Raw genomic sequence first — 21,378 nt, 5'->3', positions numbered from 1 at the left:
ATTGATTGATTTGTTGAATGAAAGAATGAATGAATATATAATTGAATAATTGATGTTCATCATGATGAACTAAGTAACCAAGAAAATGATTAAATTGTCTTCTGTTACCTATTGTAAAATTTGTTGAAGTGGATGATACAATTTAAAAACATATGTTGCATCAACATTTTCAAAGTTTGAGCAATTAAAGTGAAAAATCAACTGGAAAAGTTCATTGAAATGAAATAATCTATTTCAACCTTAGAGTTGGAAGGGACTTTACAGATCGTTTAGTATACCCCACTCCCCAGTTACAGAGGAAGAAACTGAGGGAAATGATTTGCCCCAAGTTACAGAGTTCTATCAAGAAACAAAGACAAGATTTGAAACCAGGTACCCTCACGTAAAACAAGTTATCTTTCCACTGACTACACCATCTTTCGAACGTGTAACTGATGTAACACCAATGCATCAATTCATTTCATTACTTCATTGACTGGGCCTAGACTTCTAGATAAAGGCCAAAAAAGATTTCCCTAAAATAACCCACATAAAGCCAATAATCCATTCCTTTCATATTACAAAATGTGAACACTGAATAGGTTGTACCAAGAATAACCATTCTGCCTGAGCCAGGTCCTTGAAATTTTGAGGGTCTACTCTCATACCATTTTGTTTAAACTGCTCTAAATAATTAAAAATGTGATTCCTGATCAACAAATAACATCAATTTTATTGTTTACCTTGAATCGCAGCAACACTAAGATTCTGAAAAAAGGATGTTTCATTTGTTAAAAGATTAAATTTAATTTTCAGTTTTCTTTTTCAGCAGGATATTAGAAAACTTAGTCTAACACATTCTTTTTCAGCTAAGGAGACTGACATTCATAAATCTTAAGTGATTTAATTCAACATCATTTGGGTAGTAATTAGCAAAGCCAAAATTGTAATCCAGGCCCTCTAATTTTATTTTTCCCCACTGCATCATGCTTCTTTCCATTCAAATATAAACCTGGATATTATTCATCCCTGATCATCTCCCCCACCTAACTCAAAAAGCCAGCAAACAAAGAAAAAACAACCCCCCCAAAATAATAATAATATAGATCATTGAGATGTGACCTTGGATAAAATCACTTTTTTTTCCCTAGACATCAGTTTTCTCATCTGTAAAGTGGGAATATTATATTTGTACACTACTTACATTACAGGATGTGAGGGATATGAGAGTCAATAATACCATAGGTAGATGACAGACTTGAAAGCAGGAGGGATATTTAGAGAACATCTAGTCCAACCTCCTTCATTTTACAGATGAGAGCTGTGAATCTTAGAAATGAGAAATAACTTACTCAAGGTCACAAAGACACTAAATTGTGATGCTGGAATTTAAGTCTCATTCCCCATATCCCCAAACCCCATTCAGGTATACAATGTTATTTATGAAATTGTTTATAACTCTAATAACAATACATCAAGGATCTTATTTCATTGGTGTTGGAATCCCTCTACCTAATACAGATCTCAACCCTACTGTGATTTGCTAGATACGTATTAGAGAGTTACCTGAGAATGAGAGTACAATGAGACTTTCTCTTGGTCATCTAGCTCATTACTCTCAGATACAAGATTTTAATCCAGCTGTTCCTATGCTCCAGCATGTTATCTATTATGCTAAACTCTCTCTCTTGTAACTCTAAAGCACTAGGCAAATGTGAATGAATGTACTTATTATTTTGAATCAGACTTATTAAAAACAATTTACCTCATTTAACACTTGGATTATAATTATTCACAAAGGTAATAAATAGCTCCCTTCCCATTAGTTGTTTATTCTTTATTATAGATAGGGCTTCCATATATATATAGATATATAGATAGATAGATTCAAAAATAAGATAAAAGCAGAAAGAATTTTAGAGCTGACAGGAACCTTAAAGACCATTGAGTCCACCACACTCATTTTATAGGTGAGGAGACTAAAGCATAGAGGTATTATATGACTGAGGGTCATTTCTTTTGTGATGAACCAGAGAAGCAGAGTGAAAGAAGCAAAACTGACAGGTGCAAGAAATAAATTAAGAAATGAAACAAAACAAAACAAAAAGCAGGAAGATTGACCTAACTAAAGCCAGAAAAAGAAGGAAAAAAAAAAGGGAGGGGGTGGGGAGTTCAGAGATGATATTCTACCAAGCAGAAAGAGAGAAAGGAAAATCAAAGGCCAGGCAAGGTCCCCTGCTTCTAAAAGGGTTCTAACAACTTAAGAGATATGTATCTATGTGAAAGAAATATATACAACTATAGAATGAGAATCTAGTCATCTGGAGTACCAAAGCTTTAGAATTATTTAGACTAGGAAGGCTTGTGGTCATGAAATGAGTTGACCAAGAGAGAATTTTAACAATATGTATGTGTTAACACCTGTTATATGTATTTGTCACTTAACTATCTATATATAGCTGATACCTTAGGAATTGGATCCCTCTTTCATGCCATCTGGCTTCTGACCTTTTAGCTCATATGGACATTTTCTTCCAAAGGTCCCCAATGACAAGCTAATGCCTATTCTAGGGGCTGTGTAAAGCAATTGTTTATATTCTCCAATACTGGCTAAGTACCTATTCCATACAGAGCACTATGTAAAGAACCGGGAGAAAATAGAAAATCAGCCTCACCCCAAAGAATCTCCTATAATGGTAGTAAAAGGATTCAGGAGCCTGATATAGAATCTCCTGAAATTTAATCACAATTTCTTTTTCTGTGTGTGTGTGAAGCATTTGGGATTAAGTGACTTGCCCAGGGTCACACAGCTAGTAAGTGTCAAGTGTCTGAGGCTAGATTTGAACTGTGGTCCTCCTGAATCCAGGGCCAGTGCTCTATCCACTGTGCCACCTAGCTGCCTCACAATTTCTAACAAATAAAAGTAAACCAAATCAGAAGATCTGGGTTCAAATTTCACCTTTGACACAATATCTTTGTAACTAAGAGCAAGCTGTAACCACTCTGTGCTTTAGATCAGGGCTTCTTAAACTTTTCCCCCTTTTCTCCTGAGAAATGTTTATGTGAGCCCAGATATATAAAGAAAATAGGTATCCATAACTTTTTACTGTTGCCAATTTTTAATGGTCCCCACATTCAGTTATGTGACCCCCATGTGGGTTTGCAACCTATGGTATAAGAAGCTTTGCTTTAGATAAACCCCTAGGACTTATTTAATAAGGTATCTGCATTAATAGAGAGAATACACACAACAGGAATTCCATGCTAAGGTTGTCACAGATGCTTTGTGTATATTAACATACAGAAAATGAAAAGGCAATGACTAAAATTAATAATCATGTCCATAATAGACTGTGTGATTCTTTTTTTTCTCAGATTCCATTAACATAGGAAGCTATTCCTACTGATTCTCAATTAAAATGAGGCAACTTCAATATTTGGGATTTTTTTCTGTCCTAAATAAAAAGGAATGAGTCACTCTCCTCCTCCCATAATGTGTCACACAAATTTCTCTCCAAAGGTACCATAACCTGCCTATTTAGAAATGAACTCACAGAGATACCAAGAATTCAGGAAATTTAAAAAAAAACATTTACTTTGTGGTATTAGGCCAGATTTTGAAAGTTAAAGGGTCCTCTGGCTCTGAAGCTCAAACAAATCTTTAAATTTCATTTTGATTATTTTATTTTGGTACTTTTTCTCTGTCTACACACATATGGTGATCTCTATATTAAAAAAAAAAGGATTCTGTGAAGCTTGTTTCCCCCTTGTTAAGGCTTCTCTACTATCTCCTTCCACAATCAAAGTCCTATAAGGAATAGTCTATATTAACATTGCTACCCTATTTCAAAACTGACTCTTTTCCTTTTTTTTTTTTTTTGTGGGGGCAATGGGGGTTAAGTGACTTGCCCAGGGTCACACAGCTAGTAAGTGTCAAGTGTCTGGGGCCGGATTTGAACTCAGTACTTCTCAATCCAGGGCCAGTGCTTTATCCACTGCGCCACCTAGCTTTCCCCACTGACTCTCTTCCTTTACCCTTTAAGATCTGGCTTCTGACTTCACTATAAACTGAAAAAGCCCTCCAAAGATGGTTAATGACAAAATCCAATGGTTTTTTATCAATGTAAGCTCTCTGTGGTCTTTTTGTGTGTGTGTGTTTTGGGTTTTATTAACAGAAACTCTCCTTTTCATAATCTTGGACAAAATTAATTGTTTGCCTCTTAGAAGTTACTAAGTCTGATATACCCAACAATTACTATCTAAAAGCTCTATTCTTTTTCAAAATCCTTCTAATTAGTATTCCTGCCTCAGCTTTTACCCTTTAATCCAGTTTACACAGTGCTGTCAAATTTATCTTCCAAAGGAACTACCATATCTAGTAGGAATATTAACTAGGAATTCTGGTGACTGGGGCAAATTTCACTGGGAGCAGGGGAATGCCCCAGGCCAGTCAACTCTAGTTTGGTAAAACTGTCCTGGAAGAGGGGATGGCCTATACCCTAGAAAGTCAAGATGAAGTCCCCACTAAATAACTAAGAGCCACATCTCTGAGAAGGAAGTAAGCAGAGGGGGGAAAGTGGTAGAAAAGGAGCAAGGTGGTGGGGAAAGATGGTGCTAGAATAAAAACAGGACCCTAATAGTATCACTATATGGTACAAGACCCACAAGCTGCTAGATGGCTCTGTGGATAGAGTGCTGGGCCTGGGATCAGGAAGACCTGATTTCAAATCTGGCCTCAGATAGTTACTATCTATGTGACCCTGGGCAAATCACTTAGCCTCTGATCGCCTAAATCCACTGAAGGAGGAAGAGTCAAACCACTCTGGCATCTTTGCCAATAAAACCCATGGACAATATTGGTGTCCTATGATACACATGGTCACAAAGAGTAAGACATGACTGAATGACTAAAAAAACATAAATCTGGTGAAAAAACATATTGTATGAAGATGTAGGTCCCCCGTGGAGGTGTTAATTCCTTTTGAAAAGCCCCAGTCATCCCACCATAGTGGTAACATTTGATTCTTTTATTTCGTACAATAAATGGGAGGTTATTTTTTGCATGGAAAAATAATTGACGATAATTATTTTTTAACCTACTTATTCAAGTAGCTGCCTGTAACTAAGGAACTAAGCACAATATTATATCATTTAGAAGTTACATATTTTGAAAGAGAACCACAGGAAATTCAAATATGCAATTGCTTCTTATACTCTGATAAACCTAGAGTGAAAAAAAAAAAAGTCTGCCTCCAAAACTTCATTTTTTGTACTTAGTGAGGGTGGGGATAGAAGATAGGGAGCAACAAGATTCAGGATTTCATTTAAAATGACAGTTATTTCAAAAGGAAAAAAAAATTGAGCAGAAATCTAAGAAGGAAGCAGAGGCTATGATTTCAGGTGATTCTAAAGTGGAGTGGAGCCATTGGGAAGAAATTGTTAGGTCCATCAGACATTCTGAAAGTGTAGTAATAGACAAGCATATTTTAAGTTGTCTAAATAGATTATACAAAGGAGAGTTTCTTTAGCAGAGAAGGTACAAAGCACACGGGAAGACTCTAAACTTGGAAATGACATGGTAATTCCAAAAATGAAACCTTCAGAAGAAAATTAAGTTTGAGCTATTTTTTCAGGGACCTTGGAAGCTTTATGATTTGTCAGTTTCTTAAAGGGCAAAGATAAAAATGCAAATCTGATGTCTGAATGAATTGGGTTTACAAGATTAGAGGGATTTTAGGAAAGAAACAAAAAGGAAGAAAAAAGATTCCTCGTTTGCCATCTTTTTACACGTCAATATCCTTCCTCTGTGACATTCACTGGGGTAGGTTGATACTCTTCAGGATATTTTAGGGGAAGACCTCAGTGATCATTTCTTTACCAGAAAACCTCTTTAAACTAATTTCTGGGATTGAGCCAGAAGAGATTGGTGTGGGTCATTTAAAAGAGTTGGGATTATAGACAGATTCTGAATTCTTAGATAAAATCTGCAGAGGCTGGGGTAGGACTTTTGAAGGGATATTCCCCTTCTGTCAAAAAGAAGATGACAAACACAAAAATAAAACATGAAAGGAGATGTTTTGTTTTTCTACAACATGCTAAGAACACAGACCAGACAACCTTAATTTAGGCCCAACCTGCTTAAACTCCACAATTCAATTTTTCTGTCCAAATTGAGGCTAATCTGGCTGACCCAGTGGCAAGAATACAGTTTGTGTATCATGAAGAGACAGCTTAGTATAGACCTAGGAATTAACCTGAAACTTTTGGATATTTACATTCTTGTTATTTAAATAGAAAGAACTATTCCTTCTCCTCCCATTAGCACAATCCTTATTTGCTGTTTCTCTTCATTGTACTATGAATCACATTCAGTTAATAGGCTTCAGGTAGCATTAGTTACTAGGAGGAATAGACATGCTCTGTTTGTTGGGGGATCATCAAATTATTTCCATTATTGTAGGTTTTTTTTAAAACTTAGGAATTCACAAAATAAAGGAAGGGAAGTAAGGAGTTGTAGGATACTAATTATTAAACGGATACCAAGAGATAAATCTCTAAACCTTTCCTCATTTTGTTAATGATTCTAGGGCCTTTGGTAATCAGATAATAGCATATGTGCACATATATATAGGGTGTTCTAAGATTCACATACTCACACACACACACACACACACACACACACACACACACACACACACACACCTCAATGATTACTAGATTTGATATTTCCATTGTTTGAGGATCTGCACTGAGCCAAAAGTTTTCAAAACATTCCAGTCAACCGAAATAAAAAATAAAATACAAGAGAAATCTTGTGCTTTTTAAAATAAGTATCAGCATATTTATATATTACGGTTCCCAGATTTCAAAAGTAGAAAGCTGGGAAATAGTGACATACGTCTGATAAAATGGAAAGAGCCTGGATAGTCAGGAGACCAACATTTGTATTCCAGCTCTGCCATTTAATACCTACATGAACTTGAGCAATCCTCTTCTACATATATTTATAATTTACATAGTACTTTAAAGTTTTGCAAACATAGTACACACACTATTGAATTTCAGCTTCACACTAACCTGGTGATGTGGTTACATTACTACCTACTGCACACCATGCACTGTGACAGGTGCTGGGAAAACACACAAAAAAAGAGGTCTCTGCTCTCAAGAAGCTTACATTCTATTAGTCCTCTCTGGTCTCGTACATTTCTACATCTGCGATCCTATTATCTTAAGACATATAAAATAGAATCCTACCCATATTGTAGATCCTCTCCCAAAACTGAGTTTGATTTTCCTCTTGTGAAGGAGGAACCTGATTTAAATTAGTATTCAAAGACAAAAAGCAGATGGCATAGCACTGGAAATCCTTACATTAATTCGTCCAGAATTTGGGATGAGTTAGATTCACATAAACTGTTAAAAAGGAAAAAAAAAGTAGGATATGATGGCCACTTCTGGGACCAGAGATGATTCTGGTCTCGCATAAAAAGGTAAATGGGTATGCATTAAAATTATCTTCAAAACCATACAGTCCATTTTACAAATTAGTGATTATTTAACAGATCACTTTGAGTTGAGAGAAAGAATTTGATCTCTTTCTCCATTATTTCAGTCAGCCATTTTAGGAGGCTGTATCAGGTTGTTATCTTTTAAAAGCAGTTCACCTTTGTAAACATGAATTTTTGGAAAGGCAAATGTTCAGTCACTAATTTTAATGTATTCTCCAGTTTATGTTTAATATGGAAGAAATTAAAATGGGATAATTCAAAGTTAAATATTTCCTTAAATCAATTTCATTAAAGATGGAATCTTTAAAAAGATTATCTGCCCCAGGCCATTGCAGTAGGATTCAATATTTTAGGTTTTATCTGCCTGGGGAATAACCTTAATACCATGGAGTAATGTGGTAAGAAGAGCTGGCCCAATTTTTATTCATAGATTATTCTTAAGGGATTGGAATCCATTATAACGAATCATGACTGAAGCTACACTTTTCTCTTGTGAAAAAATGGGGGGGGGGTGGCCTAGATGATTGGAAAGTTCCTTTCCAACTTCTGTAGTCCTACAGTACAGTGGAATGAGGACTGGATTTAGAGTGTAAAGACCTGGTTCTTTTCAATCTTAGTTTCTGATATTTGCTATCTGCATGATCTTGGGCAAATCACTCCATTTTTCTGAGTGTAGGTTACTTTATCTGCACAATGGGGGGTTTGAAATAATGATCTTAAAGGTTCTTCTTCTCTAAATCTATGATCTTATGTTGTGTACGGATAGATTGTTTACACTGGCAATTTTAATCATTTTTTTTCTATGACTCATTATAATATTCTTGGGATAGATCCTAAGAATATTCAGTCTTATTTTTTGTTCCTTGACTTATAAGGATGATGGACTCAGTGTGACAGCAAGCCTACAGGAATTTATAAAAATGGTATCTTTCCTCTCTCTTACTTCCTCTAAGATGGGCATGTTTTACTCCTATTATCTTGCTTCTTTCATAGCTCTTTTTTTGTCCTTCCACAATCTGCCTACATCTTTTTTTTAAAGCATCTCCAAATATTAATACAATATACCAATGACTGAGTGCCCTGAGACTTAAGAAGAAGAATGCAATCTATTGCTCTTCCCTTGTTTTTCATGTAACATTTATGAACAAGCTGTATCTTCAGGGACAGTGTCACACTGTTTACATTCCATCTATCCAGTCCTAGAATTCTGGAATGGTTCTCTCTGTCATTACAGTTTTTGTTTAGCACCTTCCAAATCAGTGTTTATAGAATAGATTATTCTTTCCTAGATGGAAATACATCTTTATCATTATTATTTTTATTGATCTACTCTTTTAAATTGAAGCAATTGGGTTAAGTGACTTGCCCAGGGTCCACACACTAGTAAGTGTTAAGTGTCTGAGGCCGGATTTTGAACTCAGGTACCCTGACTCCAGGGCCAGTGCTCTACCACTGTGCCACCTATCTGCCCCTTTTGAGTCTACTCTTAACCCAGGCCTCCAAATGATCAAGGCCTGACTACATTTTAATTTATTCTCAAAAAGTAGCTGTTATTCCCAAAATGTAATTATCATACTCTCCACTACATCTTCCAAAATGAGTATAAAAGTATGAGCTCGTAATAGGTTTCAGAATAGGACTTGCTGTGCCCTTCCCAACTTGACCTTGAATCATTAATAGTTACTCTGTTGCATATTTAGTCAATTGAGCAGCCATTCTGTTAGCAGCTGGCACCAAAGAGGTTTCTAAAAGTTACACAGAGGAAAACATTATGATCCCAGAAGTAGAAATCTCACCGTAAGAGAAACAGGTCTGCTCACTGCCAGGAAGGCTACAGTGCTGGAGAAACATGGTACTAGGCACTTAATCTATAATTATCTGGCTTACCTACGATAATATATTATTAATCATCATTATTATTCTTATTGCGAGTTTATTTTATACAGAAAATAGTTTAAGCCTTCACACTGATAATTTATCACCCATATTAAAAACAGTGCATACTCTTGCTATATTCATCTGAAAAATAGAACCTACAAAAGCATTTTTATACAAAAAGGCTGCAACCTATATTCTATATCACTGCCAAAATAATCCCCACTGCCTATAAGGTAAAATACTTCCCCTGTGACCTCTATTATCTGAGGGCCACTCACCCTTCCTTTCCGGGAATCTCTTCATTCCAGCCAAACTAGATTTGATTCACTTCTTCTACAGCTACACATTCCTTTTGCTACCTGTGCATTCATACAAGCAATGCCCCATTTCTGGACATTCTTCTCTTCATCTCCACATCTCAGAATATTTGATTTCTAAGGCTCAGATTAGATGCTACATCTTCCCTGATCCACCCAGTTATTATCATTCTCTTTCTCTCTCTCAATTATTCTTTTACAGTACTTATTTGGTATATATTCTATTTCTCCACCTATAAGATGTGGGTTCCATGGGGCCAGGGATTGTTTCACTTTGTCTTTTAAGCCTTAATACGAAACACGATACCTACAAATAATAACTGGGAAAGCAATGTTTGCTAATTGATTTGAATTGAATTGAAACACAGTTTCACCTGCTGTTATAGACCACCTCAGCTAGAAGTCCTATCAGATTTCTGATTCTTTGGTTTCCCCTCTGTGACATTCATACTCCAATGCAATTCAAGGAATGACAAGAAAGTATTCATGAAACCAACTTCTCGCCCTACAGACTATATGTGCTATTGAAATAACAATTGTTCTAATAATTGACATATAGTGCAATACACTTCATAAATATATATATATATATATGTGTGTGTGTGTGTGTGTGTGTGTGTGTATGTATGTATGTATATGTGTGTGTATCTCACTGGACCTCACAATAGACAAGAGAAGTAGTTATTGCAGGCATTATTATCTCCATTTTACAGGTGAAAAAATTGAGAATCAGAAAAATTATGTGATTTACACAGCAAGGATTAGTCGCAGGATTTGATCCTAGGAAGCACCCTTTTGAATCAAGGTCAGTAAGAGACCGTGACAATGAGAGAGAAAAGACACAGAAAGTTTTTAAATAGAGACACACAAGGCACAAAGGGAGATAAGGCATAAGATTTACTTTTGTACCTCCCCTTACTTTCAGTTTTCTTTCTTTTTTTAAAAGGGGAATTCAAATGGGCTCCTTCATTTCCCTCCTCAGACAGTAATGGAGTTAAAAGAGAAGTACACTCAGAAGATAAAAAGGCAGAAGCACAGTGCTGGAAGGGACAAGAAGAGGCTCTCTAGTCTATCTTTTCACAATAAAATGGATTTCTACCCAAACCATCATGAGTCTCCTGGTTACTCTAAAAGCTTTTGAGAAAAGAAGCTTTCATTTTACTTGGTAACACATCTATTTGTCTCTCTACCTAGAATCAGGCTGTTTTCATAGTCATTGAATAACTACTTTACAATATATCTGTGTTAAGTCTCTTGTCACGTCTTAAGTCTCTCTTCATTTCCTTTCATATTTATTCATAGGTTTTATTCTCCTAATTTCTCATTTTTTTTTCTACATGGAGTTTGATATAAGACTATGAAATTAACCATAGTGTTCAAACCCAAAATCAAACTAAGTATGGAGAAGGTTGATCATCATTAGTAAAATGTGATGATTCTTTGACCATGGCCATCCAGGAAATATATATATGCAAACCTCAATTTTTCTTCATCTGATTATAGGCTGAAATGTGTTTATACATTTGAATATGTGTTTCTATAACAACATTACTATGTTACTCGATGAATAACCTTCTTCAGGAAGGAGATAATAAAGATAGATCAGAAACAGACTGAGAAGCAATATGGTGTAAATGGAAAAGCATTGACTCAATCAGAGGGCATTGGTTCAAATCCTGCCTCTATAGCTTGTTCCCTATGTAATCATGAATAAATCATTTTGCCTCCTTGGAACTCAGTTTCCTCAAGTGTAAAAGGAGTAGAATGGACTAGACAGACTCCAAGGTCCTTTCAAGTTTTAAATATATGGTTCTTTCTATGACATCCCTGAAAGGCTACATGTCATCACTGAGAATCCATGTACATAAAGAGTCCCAGTGAATGAGACTGATGAGACAGAGACTGAGGCAGAAAAATGGAGAGAGAGAGAGAGAGAGAGAGAGAGAGAGAGAGAGAGAGAGAGAACAAACAAATTAATATGTCAAGGAATTTTAGAGTTGGAAGAAACATAAGTCATAAAATTCCCTCATTCTGTAGATGACATAACCTTTAGAGAGAAACCATTGACCTAATGTTATTTTTTCTTCATTTATAAACCTGGTGTTGTACTCTTCAGAGGCCAATCACTACAATAACAGAGTTTTAGCTTATATGAAGCTAGTTCTTCCTATTTCCATGATCTTTTTGATATGATTCGTTTTCCAGTGCCAGTGGTTTGAATCACCATGCCACCAATATAATTTCAGCTTGTGCTATTCTTCTCCAAGTCTCTCCAATTACCCCCCCCATAAATATAAAGTGTTATATCAATTAAGTTCAATCCAACACATCTTTATTAAGTGCCTACTACATTCAGACTCTAACTCTGCACATGTGTGCGTGTGTGTGTGTGTGTGTGTGTGTGTGTGTGTGTGTGTTCCCCCTAGGGAGCATGTATCTGCCTTTCTACAGCTTATACTTCACATAAATTATCTTGTTTTTTCCAAAAGTACAGATTCAACCTGTGTTCCCCAAAACTATATGCTGAGGAATCAATCATTACTTCGAATTTATTTACATTAAAGCCCTGATAATATCTGTCACTAATGTGGGTTTTGCTCTTGACATCCACTTTATAAAAATGTTAGACTGTATTTTAGGGTGATTTATGACTAATATTAGGGAAGAAAAGTAGAAGGCTGATTTATTTACAACTTGTCTGCCCCAGACTTAAGGGGAGATAAATAAAGGTGACATTCTAGGTGACATTCAATCAACTATACTAACATAAAGAAATAGTTGAGAAAATACTGCAAAGATTTTTTTAACACTTTGATGTAATATTCCAGAGGTAGAATAGTATAATGAGAAGCAGCCTGGCCACTGAGTCAGGAAGACCTGAGTCCAGGTCTTATCCCTGGAACATCTTGGCTCAATTGCCCTCACCAAGTCATTTAACTTCCCAGGTCTCAGGAATTTTTTAAGAATATAAGTTCTTGGGGGCAGCTAGGTGGTGCAGTGGATAAAGCACCGGCCCTGGATTCAAGAAGACCTGAGTTCAAATCCAGCCTCACACACTTGACACTTACTAGCTGTGTGACCCAAGGCAAGTCACTTAACCCTCACTGCCCCCCCCACACACAAAAAAGAATATAAGTTCTCCAGTAGATGCTGATTTATATTCATTAAGGGAGTTTCTGCACTAATGAAATCATAACTCTGGGCCAAAAAAATTATAAGCAATAATATTATCTTAACTTTTTGTATCTAATATGATATAACCCTTAAGTATATTTAATGATAAAGGAAAATTCTAATTTCCTATGTGTCACCATATATAACATAATGGTTAGGAGTATATAGTGGAAGGCCAGACAGGGAGACTTGGATTCAAGTCCTGCCTCTGAAATGTGACTGAACAAATCACTTAAGTACTCAGTGATTTAAGCAACTGTCTAATATAAGGTGCAGAGAATTTGCCAACTTGCACTATTAGTAGGAATTTCCTCAACTGAATTTCCTATACTTTTGAAATCACAAGTCAGTTCCTATCCCTATTCCCTATGAATTATTATGGACAAACACTATATAAAGTTAGATCCAGGGGAAAGCTAGGTGGTGCAGTGGATAGAGCACTGGCCCTGGAGTCAGGAGTACCTGAGTTCAAATCCGGCCTCAGACACTTAACACTTACTAGCCGTGTGACCCTGGGCAAGTCATTTAACCCCAATTGCCTCACTTTAAAAAAAAAAAGTTAGATCCAACTGGGAAATTCTAACGTGTGTTATATCAAAGTAAAGAACAAAGTAAAAATGATTACATGCTAAGTAATTAATAAATTGCTTGTCATTAAAGCTAACACATCTACAACCAAAGCAACTGTTGGAGCCTCCGATGTACAAGCAAACACTGAGGTCAAACTCCTGTTTTCCTGGTAAATAGGAACCTACCTATTAATGTTATTACCTAAACACTGGAGATCATGATCTCAAAATGACAAGTAAAAGGACAACAATAATTAACCTTAGGAGCTAAAGGCTAAACAGAAGCCTAATGCACAATTTGGCTAAGCTTACCATATATCATTTTGATGTGTTATCAGTTCCTTTTTATAAAGCATCTATAATTTAAATAAAGAAAGCATTAAGTTAAGAATATATCTTAACACATAGTCTATATTTTTTCTCCTTGATGTTAGCTAATTCAAGATAGTGTCTTCTTTTTATATACATATATATGGATTTAGCTAAAAAATGTGTTGATATATGTATATATTTAAAATATACACATAGAGATAAAGAATGTATCGATATATGCACATACATACATATATATCACTAACTAAATAACAAAACCATGTTTTAGTCCCTTATTGAAGCCAAATCTTTGAAAACAGTGATTATTCATTCAAATTACACACCCTGCCTTGAATTGCTATATAAACTTTTAAAGAATTATGTAAATTTTTTCTATTTATTCTACGTCTTCTATAATCTAAACACCCACACGTTAATTTTTAATCTGCACATCATTGGAGGCCAAAAGAGTCCTGGGAAATAGTAAGAGTTAGTGACTAGATAAAAATAAAACCCATGTAACAAAATCAATCAAGCTCTGGTTATTCTAAACTTTTTTTCTACCTTGTCACCTTGGATAGCTAATTGAATTACATGAATCACTTTTAAGGGTATGTATATGCTATTCTTTTGTCTTTAATGCCTATAACACCACCAGACTTCAGAAAAGCAACTTTAATTGTCAGAAGGAGCCCTCTATTATCTCTCCTACATAAATTACAGGGGGCTCAAGCAGGACTTGTACTCTGGGGCAGCAAAGCTGTGTAGTTGGATAGAATTGGGCCTGGAATCAGAAAGACTCCTCTTCCTGAGTTCAAATCCAGTTGCAAACATTTACCAGCTTTGTGACCCTGGGCAAGTCACTCAGTTTCCTCATATCTAAAAATGAGCTGGAGAAGGAAATGCTAAACCATTCCAGTATGCTCAGAAAACCCAAAAAGGTGTCATAAAAGATGGACATGACTGAAAAATGATTAAACAGACTAAGAAATATTGCATTCACCTGTCGCACTATTTTCTATATTTTATTTCCATTCCATTCATTATCCAATTTATTCACTGTCCTTCAACCCCAAAAGCTTGTTTGTTGTTGTTTTTTTTTTTTTCTTGGCCCATGCACCTCTCACACAGGATTTATATACCAGGAGATGTCAATATGTGAAGGATCTATGATTTCTTTGGCAGCAAGAACTCCTTCCACTAAATCAGATCCCAACCTATCTTTAATTTAATGAATAAGTTTCAGAGCCTGAGAGTCAAGGAGCTGAAATGACTTGCCCAGAACAACAAAGTTAAGAAGTACCAGAGGTAGGATTTGAACCTATGTTTTCCTGACTCTAAGTCTACCCTATTCACAAGGCTATGCTGCCTCTCCCTACTTGGATATTTACCTAAGATGATGCCACACGAATCCCATTATAAATCTGGAAACATCTTTCCATGCATGCACTTCATCCACCCAAAAATAGTCTTGCACGAAAAAACAATTAGGTAATATTTAATAATATTGTTATGAGACCCAGAAGTGTTGCTTCAGCCTGCTATACAATGTCTTCATGAATTAATTTATTTGTGGAGCCAGAATTCTTCTGTAAGATGCATCAAAGACATAATCAACTGGTGTAACTCTTTTCTTTGAATTATCCTTTTATCCCCACTTTAATTGAGAATCTTCGTTGTTAAGAGTCATTTGAGGGTCAGAATGTCAATGTGTGTTTATTTCCAATATACAAAACAAGAAAGAGGATGGAAATGATCTGCAACATAAAATGAGGAATATACAAACATTATTGGGTGATTAATGTCTAGCATATTAAAATTCAGGGTATGAGAAATAATATCCTTGATATAGAATGTAGAGATGCCTATAAAAGAGTGATATGGTAAAAGAAAAATTATCAAATATATAAACAATGTTCATCAGTTAAATCTTCTCTCTTTAGACTATGATTGTGTGCCAGTGTTCATCATGACTTTGTACAATCCTGTATCTCTATGGATAAGAGTATGAGTCAAAATGTGAAATGAAATGATTGTTCATATTAATTTTTTGGAATAGTCAAAGATAGCTAATGAATACAACCAGATAGAACTATAGCAATCTCTTATTTAGAAAGAGTCATCTGCAAACAAATACACAAAGAAAGAAAGAAACAAAATGAGAAAGAACTTGCAACCAGGGAATGTGAAAGATCTCTGATTTCTGTGGTTTCATCAGAGTGAGGAACTATTGGTATAGAAACTCCATCAAGTAACGTAGATCCTGTCTATTAGGTTAATTATCGATTAGATTATGAGATTATTTTTCTATGATTAGAAGTTCAGTCCTAGGGAGTGCCTTGAGACATACAGAAGTCAAGGTGCTTACTAAGGATAACAGAAGTAATAACTATCAAAGCCGGTGTTAGAACTCATACCCTCTGCTCTACAGAGTGACTTGGATAAAATTAGATTCATAGTACAAAGAAGTAGAAGAGTAGGAAATGTGGTATGATAACTTTGAAAGAGTTGAGGAAGAATAAAAAAGTAAATTTTTGAATGTGAAACAGGTCCACCAGAGAAAATTTGTTTATTATATTTAATGTTATTTAATAGAAAGGAAAGTAATACCCAAGTCCTGACAAAGTGAATAGAATCCTGTAAAGCACTATGATTAAATATTATTGAAGAATCTACTTTCACCATTTCTCTAGCTCTGCTATGCAAAATCTTGATATAAGAAATTGAATTCTGAAACAGACATAAATAAAAACTGAAAAAGGGAAATTTCTACCAGTCAGTGACTGTACATGATGCAAGGGAAAGGGCAGCCTCAGTAATGAATTTACCATCCCATCAGCATGCAATATGGATTAAGTGATGAGTCTACTTTCAGGAATCCAAAATAAATTAGGATAAATGGAGCTGATAGTTGCATACTCTGTGAGAATAGATTGTAAAAATGTTAAGTTAAATTACTTGAATTTGTACTGTGAAAAATGATGCAATGGATGGCTTTGGAAAAACCTGAAAAGATTTGTATCAAATGATTTAGAGAGAAGTGAGTAGAACTAGGAGAACAATTTACACAATAACAACATTATAAAGACAACTTTGAATGACTTGAACACTGATCAATTCAATGACCAACTATGATTTTAGAAGATGAAGAATGAAGTTATGCACCCTTTAACAGAGAGGGGATGGATTCAAAATGCAAAATAAAACATATATTGGACATAGACAATGTGGGAATTCTTTGTGTGTTACTATAGTATTTCTTACAAGGGCTTTGTTTTTCCTTTTTTTTTCCCTAAATGGGTCAAGGGTGGGAGGATGAAAAGGAATAGAATGAGGTAGGGAAATAAGGAAGTAAAAAAGGAAGGAAGGAGATAATTGAGGCATCTTTTTAATGCAGAAAGTATAATAGAATAAAGGCAAGAGAGTAGCATAATTAAGCAGGGCAACTATAGGTTAAACACACATACATATATATATGTATACATATACATATACATATATATATGTATATATATATACATATATTTGGAAAGCCAACTATAACAGAAATCTGCTATTTCATGCAAAATCCTTTTACTCTCTACTACTACTACTCACATATGTGTATGTATATATATATGTATGTAGCATATGTTATATATGTGTATATACATGCATATATATGAAAATGCCCATTCTATCTGGTATTTAAGTTCAGAATAAAAATAAAATGCAAACAAAAGTCACTAGCATGTGTGTGTGAGTGCACACACGTGAGTGCTTCCTTTAGAGTTTGTTTAGCATTTCATCCAGTTAGTTTGTGTTAGAGACAGGATTTGAAGTCAGGTTATATCACCTAAAGCCCAGCACACTTTCTACATGATACATACTGCATAGAATTTAAATAAAATTCTAACTAGTGTTCCATAAATCTTTGTGTGTTTAATATGTTGCTAAGTATTGCAATGTAATTTGTTTCCTTTGTAATACTAAGCACTTTATTTTATTCATTTAAAAACATTATTCTGAGAAGGGATCCATAGTGGATCACCAGACTATCAAAAGGATCCATAATAAAATAAAAATGTTTTGGACCCTCCTCCAAGTTAGGCCAAATAGGTTGACAAATTATTTAATAGTCTGTCATCTTAAATAGTGCTTGAAATAGGTTAGAAAACTATAAAGATAGAAGACATTTATGAAAAGAAAAATTGGTGTTTCTTCCTCAAATGGAAAGAGATCGATTGTATTATTTAACTAGCTAATTTCACAATATTATCTACAGACATAACGAAAGATAATTTTGCATTGGTTAAAGCAGAAAAAATCCCTACTTGATATAACTTCACCTTTCTTGGATAACTTTAGGGGAAATTGGGGGATTTTTTTCCCTCCCTAGGATTGTCATTAGCAGCTTTAATAATCATTATATAATTCTAAAGATAAGAGAAGGTAGAGAAGATCGATTAGAAATTATACTGACTCCTCTATCAGTATTTGTCTTCTATAAAAATAAAATGCATGAACAATTTTTATTATCTGACTTTTTGTGGTTTATATTCTGGGTTAAGAGATTTTACTGTAGACATCATGGCATTAAGACTGCTAAGGTCAAATATAATTTGGTTCTGATAAACTTTTTCAAGGAGGAAGATTGTTATTATTACAAATTAGGATACACTCTCACAAAGAAAAGAAACAGAACTAAAAATGTAGAAACATGGAAAAACTATGAGAGAGTATTGAACAACAAAAAAAGATTTTTTAAAAACCTAGAGCATTTAATGTTTTAAAAAAGCACAAGAAACAGATGTTCATTTAATGAAACAACTTATTCAGAAAACAAGAAACAGTGCCTGGCACATAGTAGGCTTTTAAAAATAAATATAAATTTAGCTGAATTGAAATATCCAAAAATCCAATTGAAATTAATGAAATTAAGGTTTCTTTTTTTTCCATTGAAGCAAACAATAAAAGCATCCAAGAACACAAACACCAGTATTTTCTATTTTGGATAGGTAAGAGGATGACCAGCACAGAACAAACATCCAAGTATGGTGAAGAAATGGCATTAGACAATGCAATCTCCTTTTCTATTAGGAACGCTATCAATATCAGACTGTCTTACTGGGTTGTAAAAACTAAGAGTGCAAAAGAAAGCACCCAGAAGAGAAATACAGAACTTCACTAAAAAGTTGGAAAACAAGATCCATTGAAGTAACTATAATAATCATCAGCTTTGAAATGAGTCTGTTTGCTTGTGGAAAGCTGCATATTTGAGTAAGGGGAAGGATGATAGGGAGAGGGGACATAGTGTGTAGAAAGAACTATTCTATCTCTGTTCATTATGTGCATGTGAACTTAAAGTCTTCTCAATCTGTTGATAAACATAGGAGTGGCATAAGGTTCCCCCTTAGATTGTCCCTTCTAGTCGTACGAGTCTATGAAAACAGCAATAGATTTAGAATCACACACACACACACACACACACCTTCAGTTATTCCCATCCTAAATTCTAACTTCCTTTGATTAAATAAGACATATAGCTGATGTCCTTTATCAAATAAACAGAATTATGTTAGCATAATTTGGTTTAGTCAGTTACTGTTTAACATTTTATTCCTTTAAATACTTAAGAGAAGAATTTTTGGTTTTACCCAGGTAATTTAAAAATATTAGAATTATGTCTGTTTTATACTTATTATATCTGAAATTCAGCCATTTCAAGTTGCAAAATTTTGGAGAGAATGGGGCCAAGAATTACATCTAATTTAACTCGCTTACTCTACATATAAGTTCCACAGTTTAGAGCAATAAAATGAGTTCCATAAGTTCTGGTAGCTCAAAGAACTATGGAATGTTTAAAGCTAGAAGGAATTTTAGAGATCTTCGAGCTCAACTCCCTTCATTTCAGAGAAGTGAGTGCTCTGACAAAAACAGAAAATAGGGTGACTTTTGTTTCTTGAGCTTTGGAGACAGTAACTGCACCCAGATTGTATTAGGTTTTGTTGTGGTAGTTGTTGTTGCTTGTTTGTTTGTTTGTTTTGCTTTTGGGTTTTGTTTGGTTTGGTTTGGTTTGGTTTGGGATAGCATCATTTCACTGTCAATATACAAGTTTGCAATCCGCTAAAATTTTTTAAACTGAAATTCAGAACTTGACACATATTCCTAGTAAAATGCATCTTGTTACAGAGTCTGAAATTTGAGAGCCTCTGAGGATATGGAGTCCCACCTATAATTAGACCAAAATATCCTCTACAACATAGCCACTATGGTGATCTAGCATTGTTGCTGTTGTTATACAAAAACTATCATCTTTGCAATGAATTTCATATAGAAATGGTCCAGGGAAAAGTTGCCATTATTTTATATCTAATGTTCTGTAAACTATTGGAATGTGACAGGGGAGGATCACTGCTTTTGTAGTTCAATATAAGTATCAGAATGTGAGCTCATCTTCTTTTTTTTTTTTTTTAATTTTTAGTGAGGCAATTGGGGTTAAGTGACTTGCCCAGGGTCACACAGCTAGTAAGTGTTAAGTGTCTGAGGCCGGATTTGAACTCAGGTACTCCTGACTCCAGGGCTGGTGCTCTATCCACTGAGCCACCTAGCTGCCCCCATGAGCTCATCTTCTACTACAAGTATCTCAGTTACTATCATTATTATCATCGTCATCATCATTGTTTTATAGTTACCATCATTACAATTTTTAGAATTTAGATGTGATTTTGATCCCAATACTTCCTACATTCTACTATTCTCCACCCTACCTTCCTTTAAAAAACAAAAATCAACCAAAAAAGGAAACAGATTGGCTCCCATTCTATTTTATTTTCCCTGTTCTTTTTAATATTGCCTCAAATAAGATATCATTTATAGTTATTTCCTAAATCTTTTACGTCTCACTCTCCCCATCTTCAGTGAGAAGTTCATGTACAATTAACACTGTTCCCAATCAATTTCTGCAGTTCTATCATGTCCAGGATGTATAGAAGTCGAATTAACCCCTGTGGTGTAGTGGAAAGTTCAGTGGTTTTGGAATCAGAGACCTCAGGTTTAAATTCCAATTATGCTAATTAGTATCACTACAATTTGGGGTAAGTCACTTCATTCTTCTAGTCCTCATGTATAAAAGTTTCCTCATTTATAAAAGAAGGGAGTTCGACCAAATCATGTCTATTGTCCCCTCCAGCACTATACCCTATCATATTTGACTGCTTGCTCCTTAAAGGAAAAGTTGAACTTTAGAGGCTACGTGGTTATAAAAGAGAAATCTTGATTCTATATTATTGCAGGAAATCCTACTAATGAAGGGTATTTTATCCAGTGTGTTCTTTCCAAATTATATCTTTTGATAATTGCATCCCTGTCATTAAATTAATATTGTCATATTGTGAAAATAGTTCAATTCCCAAGCCACCACCACATCATTTTGAGTAGTAAAATGTTTTAAACTGTATAGTGTACATATATCAAATATATCTTTCAAATTTTTCTGGGTGAAATAAAAGTCATTTAATTCTTTTTTTAAAAAGCAAAATTTTGTTACCCTGCTCTTTATGTTTTAGGTTTGTCCTATGCTATACTTAGAGTCATATTTTGTATCCTATCGTTTTTTCATTTGAATTAAACAATTATTTTCAAAAGAAGAAAAGTAAA

At 34.8% G+C, this 21,378-nt stretch overlaps 1 protein-coding gene across 3 annotated transcripts in view; it reads right to left on the bottom strand.

Moving 5' to 3' along the window:
- The window catches only part of PCDH10 (protocadherin 10), an 80,606-nt gene that overhangs the window by 38,624 nt on the left and 20,604 nt on the right, over nucleotides 1–21,378 (bottom strand). The window contains exon 5 of one of the 3 annotated variants that reach the window (XM_043970010.1): nucleotides 15,262–15,497. The exons of the other annotated variants lie outside the window; for them this stretch is intronic. Within the exon in view, the coding sequence (XP_043825945.1) occupies nucleotides 15,457–15,497 (41 nt within the window). The 3' untranslated portion in view covers nucleotides 15,262–15,456. Of the gene's footprint in view, nucleotides 1–15,261; nucleotides 15,498–21,378 lie in introns of those variants that run through there. 3 annotated transcript variants of the gene reach the window in all.

This window comes from Dromiciops gliroides, chromosome 6, assembly GCF_019393635.1.
Source record: "Dromiciops gliroides isolate mDroGli1 chromosome 6, mDroGli1.pri, whole genome shotgun sequence".
In the NCBI taxonomy this organism is placed as follows: domain Eukaryota; kingdom Metazoa; phylum Chordata; class Mammalia; order Microbiotheria; family Microbiotheriidae; genus Dromiciops; species Dromiciops gliroides.
This window is presented reverse-complemented; position numbering and strand designations above follow the sequence as displayed.